The following is a 12,401-nucleotide window of genomic DNA, read 5'->3' as shown; positions in this document are numbered from 1 at the left end:
TGACCCATTTTTGGCTAGCACAGAGACTGACTAGTGTCAGGGACTGTTCACTACTGGTGTAAAAAGTCAGTGTGAGTCAGTGTGACGCATCAGTCTAAAGGTGGAGGTTTAACTGCATTGAATTAAGAAAATTAGAATCAATTCTGATTATAAGTGGTTTTTAACAGAATTCAGGCTTTTTTTTAAAGTAAAACTCCCAAAAAGCTTGAATTGTTTTTTACTATACTTCCTCCAATATCACTGAATCAAATCCAATCCAAATTTGATATTTCATGGTTGTAGTGAATCATTATCTAAATAACTGTAAAATGAGTCCTTGTGAGGTCAAAGATTTACACTCCTATTAAAAACCAGTAGGCCGGATTCACAAAACTGTCTTTTTTCCTTAAGTTCATACTTTTTAATTTAAAACTGTTGTTTTTCAGGGTCCTTCTTAGCTTTTTTCTTGAGATAAATTCAGTATTCCTTCAAAATATGTTCTTTTCTTAACCCCGATGCCCTCAAACCTGTCTCAGTCTCGAAAATGATGAGTTACTATAATTGATTTCATTTAATTTGTTCTTAGGAAAAATCCGAATGAAAAGTCAACATCAGACTCCTGCTATGTTTTAAAATGCAGAATTGTTCACAGCTCTGCTCTTATTATGATGGATCTCACTGTCCTCGTAAACAACGTGAACAAATCCAAAATAAGAAACACTAGTGAGCGTCCGAACCTCTGTAAACACTGCATAAGTGCAGTGAAGTTTTAGGAAGAAATTTCGGTTTGTGAATAAGGCCCATTGTTCGAGAAGTACTGTTAGTGTCTGCATAAGGAAAAAATGGCTTTCCGATTTCATGCCACAGTCATCATATTTTCCAAGGAGGATTTTTCCTGTTGGCTGTTTCCTCCACTGTCACTTCTAGTTCTTGTTTAGTGTTTTTTTAAGGATTTGTTTGGTTGTTTTTCTTTCTTTTTACCATCTCCACTGCATGGATTTAACTGAATAATAACTGAATAGTGTCTTGCGTCAATTCTACCGACTTTCAAATGCAGCATAAAAGACAACATACGAAAACAACAAAGTGTGTATTAGGAAAATGGGGTGATCCTGATCCTACCGTGTGTTCAACCCTGGAGTGACCCACCCAGGTAAAATCAAAATGAGACTTTACTTTAAACACACAAGGCAATGAAGCAGGTTCTGCAGGAACAAGCACTCGTACTCGCTCCGTCTTTCTCATGTGCACAAAGCCACAGGAGATTACCGTTATCCTCAGCAGCACACTATGCAAAACCGTACAGCAGACCCGATCGCACCTGTGCGTCTGACATAAATAAAGAAAGCTGAACGCCTGCTAAGCGACAGCTGTCAGCTGTCCTTCAGAGCCACAAACATACGACAGGTAAGCTCGGAAAAAGGGGTTCCGGTGTGAAGGCCTCATTAAATGCACTGAGAAAACCCCACAAAAACCAGAACACCTGGAACAAAAATTTCAGAAATGCCACAGAAGACTAGAAAAGAGTCGAATGAAACCCCACAAAAACAAAAAATTAGGACACCCCCACTTGTATTACTACTTAGTTACTTTACTTTGTTATGTGCTTAATTATATGACCTCTGATGATCAAATATCCACATATTTAAGTTATTTATTATGTTATAATTTATTATGTTATAATTAACAAAAAATAAATTCATGGGCTGTCCTCATTTTTCCACATGACTGTATGTCATCTGAAGCCTGACACACGTTTTAGTGTTTTCAGAGACTTTTAGAGAACACATTTCACGGCGGAGGGGTACACCATGTCCAAATGTTTGGGGACATCCCTTCTAACGAATGCATTCAGCATAGGTTCAAACAGGAACCCATTGGCACCATGCCTATTGCCGGTTTAGAGGGCATTGAGCTATGGAGCAGTGGAACTGTGTTGTCTGGAATGACTGTGCTCAATCCATACTTTTGCGATTAGTTGGGGTTTAAGGTGAGGTGGTGATCATCCAATATCCTGACCCTACAAACGCTCTTTTTGCTGAATGCAATCTCAATGCAAATCCTCACAGCAATGCTCCCAAATCTAGTAGAAAGTCTTTTTAATATCCTTGATATTTGAAGAAATAATTAATAAACATGTGTCCGAAAACTTTTGTCCCTGCGGTGTACATGCAGAGCACCTTTAACAGGGACAAAGCCTTCACACCTGCTTACAGTACACCTGCACAGCCCGGCCCAACATGACATACTGCTACCAGACTGACCACAGGACTGCCAGATTATCAGGATCATGGAAGATTACTAAAGGACAGAAACCCAAGGCAACAAAGCGCATCTCATATTCAGAGGTCTCCTTCTCCTACTGGATCAAAAACAAACATGGTGATCAATCTGATCAATCAACCCAGGTCCCAGGTCCAGTGTCGCTGATGTTCATTCAAATGGCTTGATATTGGGTTTAGCAACAACATCCTAGTGTAAGGTCATCTAACCTGGTGTGGAGAGCGAGTACTTGACGGGATGCTGGCTCTATCAAGCCCTGGGAAGCTTAGGGGAAACCCATCCTTGATAGGAAACACCAAACCATGCAGTGCCTGGGAATCTCCAGGACCAGGATTAGCAATCACGGCTCTAAAGCAAAGTGGGTCAAACGAGAACAAGCCAGGACCTACTCTACATATGTACATATTGCCCAGGTCGTACGTCCCACTAACCCCAGTGACGCACCTTCTAAACTGACCAAAATCTCAAAGACCAAAGAACCCGTCGTCTGTACTCACAAACCACCTCAGCAGCAGGATGAAGAGCTGACCGTGACGATCACAAATACACCTTAAAATAAAGGTGCCTTAAGTGGTTCTTCGAGTGACGCCATAGAAGCATAACGTATGAGATATCCAAGTATGACCCATCATGTGATGGTTCTTCTCACGCAAACATGGTTCTTTATTGAACCGAAACTGATCCTTTTGGAGCACCTTTATTTTCGTGAGTGTATTTTGAGCAATTTGAGGTAGAGAAGACCTGAGGAGAAGACCTGAGAAGACCTCGGGCCTCAATGCTCTGTGAGCACCAGCCCAGACTAGGACAAATAACAGTGCTTACCTGGATGAAGCGATGGCAAAGTCTCCACCTTCCAACAGTCTGATTTTGCAGAAAATCATCCCGTTAACGAACGGCACAGCCGTCAACTCCTCCAGAGTGAAGTGCACCTGGAACTTGAACTTCTTCTTTTTCATCAGAAATGCCATGGTACTGTTTACTGCTGGTCCACTCTTAAAACTGGAGCAAACGCAGAGGTAGATACTATCAGAGGGCAGTTGGTCTTCTTAATCTGGTGCCTGGAAGTCCTTCTTGATGCCTGTGCTTTGGCTCAGCATCTCAGGGGGATAGTGTGAAGGCTCTGTAAACAAACAAGACCACCACTGTCACAACAAGTAGTTAGCTACCATTCAGGCCAGTGCTTTTAACCCTGGAGCTGGAGGATCTGCCCCCTCTTCCCTGCACATCTGCACAGTGTTGACCCTGCTCCCAGCACACACCTGATCCAGCTGTTGGAGGCGGTGTGCATGGTGGGCTCCTAGACCAAGACCACCGAAATAAGCTGCAATACAAGACGTGCAAGAAAAAAGAAAAAAGGCAGGCGAACTCACCTCACAACGTCAGGGAAAACACAGATATCACGGAAACGGTCCTCCTGTGACAGAAACACAGCAGTTAACATCGTGGGATAGTCGAGTAAGCCAACAGAGCCGTGTTTCCCCCCGGTAGGTAGTGCTGGCTGAACCGTTGCCCCTAACAACACAACAGCGAGCGGCGGAGTTAACGGCAGTTTGACAAAGAGACTACGGAGACTGCGCTGCGATTGAGGGCCGTTTTGTTCAAAATTAGGACTAAAAAGGCATGACCGGGCATTAAACGAGCTTTCGGGGACACCGACGAAGCCCAGCGAACCTACCCGCCTCTGAGACTGGTCTCGGAGTGAGCGTGTGGAGCAGGAGAACTCCCACTACTGAACTTCAGCTCGGCTCATTCTTTCAGCCTAAGCTCCGCCCACCCGCTCTCCGGCCGTCTCTCAAATCGCTCCCTATCCCCTACTGAGTGCACTAGCTAGTTAGGCTAGAGGAAACAACGACCCACTGGTGCATTATATTATCATTTCTGTTAAAAATTACAATTCGTTCAAATGAATTCTACCCGACTCCTTATGTAACATTTAAAGCACAGTTTGGGTGCAGTTTCGTTGACTTCCGCTGACGCGTGCCCCCTATAAAGGGAGCACGGTGCTATTTGATACCCAGCCATGCCTTGAGAACCCACAGATGTTCGAACAATAGTTGAAATTAAGCTGAAACGTGTCAGATTATACAGAAGCCTTGTGTTATGTTTAAAGATTGAGGTTTACACGGTCTCATTTTCGCCCTATTTGTAGTTCGGAGGCATAAGTGAGCACCAGTTAGACGTTTATTCATTTTGGATGTTTTGTTTTGTTGACATTTTCAGTTCCATCCTGAATGTTGATGTATTTGTATCATATTTCAGCATGATTCATGTGTCAGGATTTCCGATGAATGCATGACAAAGACAGACCTGGCCTATATACACAAAATGTGTGTGACAGCGCCCTCTGCTGGCAATGACTAACGTTTCCAAATGTTAAAGCCACGTTTAGTTGAGTTGAATACAATAGAGTATAGCAAATCTATAGTAATATACAGTTTCTAAAGTGCTGTATAATAATTATATAATATTTAATATTTTTATTAAGAATGGATATGTTTTAATATTTCTAAAATTTACTTTCAAGGTTTTGTTACTTTGACGCAATATTGCAAAGTAATTTTTTGATCTCTTTCACATCAAAAACGTCATATGGAACCACTAATAATCAGATTACTCAATAATTTTCACTTCACAAGTGACTTTTATTCTTATGTTCATAATTAAAGAACAACTGGCAGATGTAAACGTTGTGAAAAAGGGGGAAAAACAGCAAAAATGAAAATGCATGAATCTGAATCTCCTATTTCTATTCTCAATTCCTATTTTTCACTTTTTACTTAAGAGAGTCTTACTTTAAGAGAGTTTGAATTAGAGCTGGGCGATATCGAAAAATTTGACATCACGATATTTATAGACATTTTTACGATATACAATATTTATCGCAATATTTTGTCATATATTTTGTCATATTTTGTTTTAGACACAATGCAGCAACAACATTAATAAAAAAAACTGCTATCCAAATACTCTCCCATACTGAGTACTGTAATTTTACTTAAAATATGCTTCACTTTATTGAATTAAATAAGACTGAGGACACTCTTTGTAATGAAACATGCAGATAATCAGTGTTCTTTAAGCACTGACGATATTAATAATACACTCATAAAAGCATATTGTGTACCACGATAACCACATTTATGATAAAATATGGTCATATTGTCCAGCTCTAGTTTAAATCTGGAAGTTGTTCCTTTTGTCATGAAAAAAAAAGGGAAAGCATTTTTGCACAAAGCATTGCACTAATAACTTTACTTTACTACCTCACTGGACTCTATTTATTACACATTGCACAATTTGCACACTACCGTCAATTATTTATTATCCTCTGTCTGTACTGTACTGTGTTGTCTGTCCGCACTTGTTTGTTTGTGTTTCACTTGTGTCTTGTATGCACTGTCTATGTTGCACCATGGTCCTGGAGGAACGTTGTTTCGTTTCACTGTGTACTCTGTATGTAGTTGAAATGACAATAAACCCACTTGACTTGACTTGAAATGCCATTTCCAATAGGACCAATAGAAATGCTTCATTAGAGAAAATTACTCTACATTGACTTCCACTGAGAATTCTCTATCCATTTTGGATGGACAGGTTTTTGCGTGACAGTGATGTTATATAAACAAATTGCTTTTCCATGAATTATTTACATATTTGTAGTATAAGAAGCTTCTGTGCTCAACCCTCTCCAAGATCAGTGCCCTCCTAACTTTACACCAGCCTCGTTTTCAATGTTAGAAACAGATGCTATGTTAGCAGCTAAATTCTGTCTGTGCACTAAACAACTATACTATCCTATAAATACTAGACTACTGTTATCACACTTACAGCTCATCACTCATATGAGCTGGCATACACTGGAATGCACACATTCTGACAGCCTGACTTTAAGTAATCAGTGGTGCACACATCAGTACAAAACTGCTGCACCTGAGTAACAGTAGAAATCCTGTTGGTGAAATGCTGCTTTAAGGTTAGGTGTGCTGTATCTATAGTTTGACAAAGTTAGCACAACACTATGTAGCATATTTACCTGAAAATAGCAGCGTCAGGCTCATGGTGATGCTCCACTAATTGTAATAGGGAGAATGGCGTCTCTGTCGTTGCCATACTGCAGCTGCTACTGCGCTACAGAACTGTAGTGGAGCTGCGTGAGAACCTCTCGTGAGAACTGCGAAACGCTGAATATCCTGTAACACGACTCTACCGCCTCAATTCACATGATTCTTTCACTTTCTGTATCTTTTTTTCTTAGCTTGCAAAATGTTCATGTGAAAGCTCAATGTGTGTAGTGTGTAGTGCAGTGGAGTAACTGTGAATTACACTCCCCACCTGTAGAGGGAGCTCATGAGCAAAAATACCAATTCTCACATAATGCTGCTTTAACATGCTTCATTTCAAATGCACTTAAGTATGCAATGAATTCCATACTAAGTAGGTTTGTGCTGGGCAGTGTTGGTGGTCTGGTGCAGGTTTAGCTGGTCAGCAGTATCCAAAATTTAGGCTGGTTTTGCTGGTCTTCATACCCGCTACCCTTGCAAGTGACCAGCATTCCAATGTAAGAGGTGTAGTTCCCACCCAATCACTCTGAATTACTGTGTTAACATTTTAATGAGCAAAAAGGCTTGATATTCATTCCCATGACATTACATTCACTAAGTTAGAACTTAAGTGTCCAGCCTTTTTTCTGTCCTGGCACCAAAGTGGTGGAACGAACTTCCCCTGGGTGTCCGAACAGCAGAGTCGCTCGCTGTCTGAAGACCCACCTCTTCCGAATAGTAGAGTACTATGGTCTCCATATTGACTTAAGTTTAGTAGAGTCTAAACTTAGTGGTATCTTTGAATTTTAGTCTATTTAAACTAGCTGAGGTTTTTCGTGAGTAAATAGTGAAGCACTTGTGTAAGTGGCTCTGGATAAGAGCGTCTGCTAAATGCTGTAAATGTCAATGTATTGGGGTCATTGGGAGCAAATGAATCCCTCTGCCATACGATTGCTTATACAGCTTCATTACTTTGCTCTGTCTGTCATAGCCACACAAAGAGCTGTCACATGCTCATGCCTCCACTATATTTGACAGATGATGTGGTATGTTTGCATAAGTCATTTATTTCCTTCTCCATACTCAAGGATGGATTTCATGTGTCCAATGATCTTGTTCCAGGCAGGCGTTTTAAGAGGTATCAGACCTTTTTCTGGTGCCGTTTGGTCTGATACCTTTTTGTCTGAGGGCGTATGAGATCTCACACACACTATCTGAGACATGACGATGGTTTTCCCAAGTCTTGAAGTCAGGAATTACAAGCAATAATGGCATTCTGCCCAATGCCTGAGTACTGACTGTCCGTTCCTTTCAGTTCCTGAGTGTTACCTGTGGTTTGGCTCTTAAACCCTCTGTCATTCATGAAAGACGCCTCTGATGGCAGAGTTCTGTGATCGTCCGCTTTAGTTGTCTTCTCTGGTTTTACAGGTTTTGGGTGTTGCTGAGCTCGCTAGTACATTCTTACTTTTGAAGAACGTATCAAACTGTGGACTGTAAATCTGAAATGATGAATGCGATGTGCTGTTAAACCCCTTGAATTGAAGCTGAAAGTCTACATTTCAGTCACACCTGGCCCATTCTGAAGCCATTAAGGTGGTGTACAGAGCAAAAATGACAAATGTATGAAGAGTAATGTTCACACTTCTTAGGAAAAGACTTGGCATTACAACGTTTGCATGGCTCGTCAATTAGCACACAGTGTTTTACAAGTGAAAAGGCTATCTGCCTATGTGTTGTGCCTAAGTGTGAAGCATTAACTGAATGTATATTTATATACAGTCAACGGTGTGAAGTGCCTCCCAGTGGTGATTTGAAGTTGGTGAGGGCATTTAAGGCAACGGTCAGTTCAGACAATTCCTCCTACTTTGCTGCAATTATCTTCACATGTATACTCAGGAGTAAGAGAGCTGGGTTATGAATTACAGGGTTGTGGGTTCAATACCTGGGTTTGCTAAGCTACCATAGTTGGGCCCTTAAGCAAGCTTCAACCTTTTACCCTTTCTGTCCCTGGGGCACCGTATCACGGCCAACCCAGTGCTCTGACCCTGTCTTTCTAAGACAGGATAGGCAAAAAGAGGATTTATGATATAAGTGTTATAACATAAAATATATTTATTCACACAGATTACAATAAGATAAGACAGTACTACTTATGTCAAATACTACGTATGTTAAAGATAATGTGACGTATTACGCAGCACTGTAGAAATCCTTTTTATAGCACTACTACAGTTTTTCATAGCAGTTTTTTATTTTTCTCTCTAAAAAGTTAGTTTATGACATTAAGACATAACTGTTTATTCACACTGAATAAACTATGACTTTCTGTTTTTATGTACACAGATGCTTTTAATCGGCACTGATATTGGGATAGTTTCTATGGAAACCCATTTCTGCCACTTAAACTACTATTTTTTGTAAATAATTTTGTCATTATGTATAGTTATTTGATCATTTTGAGATACTGAGTACTTATTTTGAGATACATTCTTGCTATTTTGAGATGATTTCTGATTACTTTGAGACACTAAGTTGTTTATTAATATTTTGAGATGATTTCTAATTACTTTGAGACACTAAGTTGTTTAATAATATTTTGAGATGATTTCTGATTATTTTTGAGACACTAAGTTGTTTATTAATATATTGAGATGATTTCTGATCACTTTGAGACACTAAGTTGTTTAATAATATTTTGAGATGATTTCTGATTATTTTTGAGACACTAAGTTGTTTATTAATATTTTGAGATGATTTCTGATTACTTTGAGACACTAAGTTGTTTATTAATATTTTTAGATGATTTCTGATTACTTTGAGACACTAAGTTGTTTATTAATATTTTAATACGATTCCTAATTATTTGAGGATTTTGTCTCGTTATTAAATGTTCTCATTATTTTGAGACACTAAGTTGTTTATTAATATTTTAAGATGATTTCTAATTATTTGAGGATTTTGTCTCTCATTATTTTGAGATTTCTGATCACTTTGAGACACTAAGTTGTTTATTAATATTTTGAGATGATTTCTGATCACTTTGAGACACTAAGTTGTTTATTAATATTTTGAGATGATTTCTGATCACTTTGAGACACTAAGTTGTTTAATAATATTTTAATACGATTCCTAATTATTTGAGGATTTTGTCTCGTTATTAAATGTTCTCATTATTTTGAGATGGTTTCTCATTATTTTGAGACACTAAGTTGTTTATTAATATTTTAATACCATTCCTAATTATTTGAGGATTTTGTCTCATTATTATAAGTTCTCATTATCTTAAGATAATTTCTCATTATTTTAACATCTTTTCTGGTTATTTTGAGCTGTTTTATCTGCTGATATGAAAATTTAAAGATTGCTTAATCGAAAAGAAAAACCGTGGCATCGCCCACCCCCATCAAACCCACAGGGATAGTAAAAGGGGCGGGGCGGGCGGGCGGGGCGGGGCGCCATGCCCGTTCGCCCCGCCTCCTTTCGTCGCCAGCTCATTCATGTCCAGCTCCGCCTCGTGCTGCTCGGATCCTGCCGGAATGCTCGCTCAGTAAGCTGTCAAGCAGACCGCCGATTCGCCGGGCTGTGGAGCTGGTTTGGGACTAAATTGCGCTTATTTCGCTCAGTTCAGTCACTGAAAATACATTCGACATCTTTGTTGTCAGTTAGGTGTTTTTCTTTGGGTGTAGGAAAGGAAAACCTCGCCGGCGGCCGGCCGGCTTTGGGCGGGCTAACGCTGAGCGGGGCCAGCGTGTGAGCATCCACCTCCTCACTGCTGCTGGAGCCGCCTGGCTAACACGGTCGCCTCGAGTTCGGTTTAAGCTTTATTTTTTATTTTAATGGCTTTATTGTAGCTGATTTGCGGTGAAAGGGATGGAAAAACACAGTCGGGTGGAGAACTAACCCCTATTACTTGTCGGCGGTAGCTAGTTTACCGTTGTCTCTCTCGCCGAAAAACCGTTAATTTGAATATTTGAGGCTAGCTAGCCGGCTAGCCCACAAGCTAGGCTAGCTAACACACCGGCCAGCTTCGTTAGTTTTCCTTAGTTTCTGTTCTTTCCACGCAAAAGTTGTCGTTTTACCACCCATTTCTTTTATTTGTGAGGTTAATTTCTATTATATTCCCGAATAAGCCGCCTAATCGCCTCAGCTCTGGAGCTGCGTGTCGCGGGATGCACCGGGAGGACTCGCTGGTTTCGCCTTTGCTAAGCGGAGTCTTCTGCCAGTGCCGGTCGGAGGAGTATCACGGATCTGACCCGGGTGGTGGTTTTGGTGGTGGTGGTCAGGTCCCAGCTGCCACGGCCATGCCCTCTCTGGTTCGACCCAGCGAGGTGCTGCTGGAGCCGGACGCCGCGGCGCAGAGCTGCTCGGTGTGCGGAGGACCCGAGCAGGAACATCGGCTGAAGGTGCTCTTCCAGATCCTGGATGTGAACAGAGATGGGGGGATCTGTGTGAACGACCTGACCATCGGGCTCAAAAAGCTGGGGGTCCATCGCACCGAGCATGAACTTATGGTGAGTGATCTTTACATTTCCTCTTATCTATCAGCCTGCAGACTTGATGGGGGGCAAGGATGGAAACGTGGTCTTTGAGAGGTGGTGGGACCTGGAAGAACAAAGCTCACCCATTTGGCTTCTTGCAGCAGTGTTAAGCACAGCTGTGCAAGCTCTTTATCTCCAGTGTGTGTATGTATATGTGTGTGTGTGTGTGTGTGTGTGTATATGTGTGTGTGTGTGTGTGTGTGTATTCTTCCTACAGGGGTGGGATTAGTCGGGCATTCAGTGCTTTTTGTTGTTCCGGCTGCTGATGTGGACATATGGTCATTGTAATGCGTGGACGCAAGGACAAAACCACTGGCACGGTTCTGGCTCAGGCCTGGAAAAGGGTGGAAGGGTGGAAAAGCATGCATGTCCTGACCTGACAGAGGGAAGATGAGTATATTCGGTTGTCGGAGTAGCCAGGGACATGTACGATTGCACTAAACCGCATGGGAAAATGGCACACAGTCATTAGAAGTGCATTGAGTAGTATTAGTAGGATGTCAAATCTAGACGTGTGTGTGTGTGTGTGTGTGTGTGTGTGTGTGTGTGTGTGTGGTTTGGGTCACAGACTCTGTACGTTGCAACTTAATGCACCTTTGAATCCTGTAGATATTTCTTGGTACACATGGCCCCTAAAAAGGTAAAGGTGCACGTATTTGTCACGTATTGTCTTCCGCATTTAACCCATCTGTGGTAGTGAACACACACTCACACACACACACACACACACACACTAGTGAGCTAGGGGCAATGAGTACACACACACACCCAGAGCGGTGGGCAGCCAACTCCAGCGCCCGGGGAGCAGAGAGGGTAAAGGGCCTTGCTCAAGGGCCCAACAGTGGCAGCTTGTCAAGCCCGGGAATCGACCCCCCCCAAACCCTGTTATCGATAACCCGGTGCTCTAACCGCTGAGCTACCACTGCCCCCCCCCCCCCCCCAAAAAAAAACACATCTGTATTATTATATACATATATATTGATGCTGTCACGCACATGCCAACTGTCCAAGAGAAGGTAAAGACCCTATTAACTTTCAGGGTAGACAGTGTAAAATATTTGTTCCAAGTCATTTTGGGGGAAATTCTTTCTTGGCCCATTAATCATGAAATTGACACAATGCGAAGGAAAGTCAGATGTAAATTCGGCCCAGATTCAAAGGTTTTTGCCCTGTTGCAGAGCATAATCCACTTTAACACAATTGTCATAAATCCACAAATCTCTCTGAGCGCCCATGAGCAGCTGTACACATGCATTTGTTGCCACAATTCAGGTGGCTAACCAACACAACCATACAGCAAACGGTCCAAGAGCACTTTATTACCAGTGCTGATATGCAAGTGAGTTATCCAGCAAGTTTGCCAACATCACCTCGAGATATCTAGCTAGTGGCTGAACTTCGTTAAAGCTTGTAATCAAATACCAGCGTGTTTACAACAATACAAGTAAGTCAGCTATGTAAGGTATTACTTATTGGCCAACTCGGCATCTCCTTTAGCTCCTAAGAACAAGCAAAAGCCCGTCGAGAAATGCATTTGACTGGGCTGTCACTTGGTCACTCG

At 41.6% G+C, this 12,401-nt stretch overlaps 2 protein-coding genes across 5 annotated transcripts in view; one reads left to right on the top strand and one right to left on the bottom strand.

Moving 5' to 3' along the window:
- eeig1b (estrogen-induced osteoclastogenesis regulator 1b) overlaps positions 1–4,002 on the bottom strand; it is a 66,647-nt gene extending 62,645 nt beyond the window's left edge. Inside the window, exons 1-3 of one of the 3 annotated variants that reach the window (XM_072666376.1) lie at positions 3,938–3,996; positions 3,633–3,676; positions 3,085–3,382 (exon numbers count right to left, since the gene is read on the bottom strand). In XM_072666376.1, coding sequence (XP_072522477.1) covers positions 3,085–3,230 — 146 coding nt within the window. In that variant the 5' untranslated portion in view covers positions 3,231–3,382; positions 3,633–3,676; positions 3,938–3,996. Of the gene's footprint in view, positions 1–3,084; positions 3,383–3,632 lie in introns of all 3 variants that reach the window. The other 2 variants (XM_072666459.1, XM_072666302.1) reach the window with 2 other exon arrangements.
- A 5,836-nt stretch (positions 4,003–9,838) lies between these two features.
- Positions 9,839–12,401, top strand: part of slc25a25b (solute carrier family 25 member 25b) — a 29,737-nt gene continuing 27,174 nt past the window's right edge. For both annotated transcript variants that reach the window (XM_072665887.1, XM_072665814.1), the window contains exon 1: positions 9,839–10,813. In XM_072665887.1, the coding sequence (XP_072521988.1) occupies positions 10,472–10,813 (342 nt within the window). In that variant the 5' untranslated portion in view covers positions 9,839–10,471. The remainder of the gene's footprint in view (positions 10,814–12,401) is intronic.

Source organism: Salminus brasiliensis, chromosome 1 (assembly GCF_030463535.1).
Source record: "Salminus brasiliensis chromosome 1, fSalBra1.hap2, whole genome shotgun sequence".
NCBI classification, from domain to species: Eukaryota; Metazoa; Chordata; class Actinopteri; order Characiformes; family Bryconidae; genus Salminus; species Salminus brasiliensis.
This window is presented reverse-complemented; position numbering and strand designations above follow the sequence as displayed.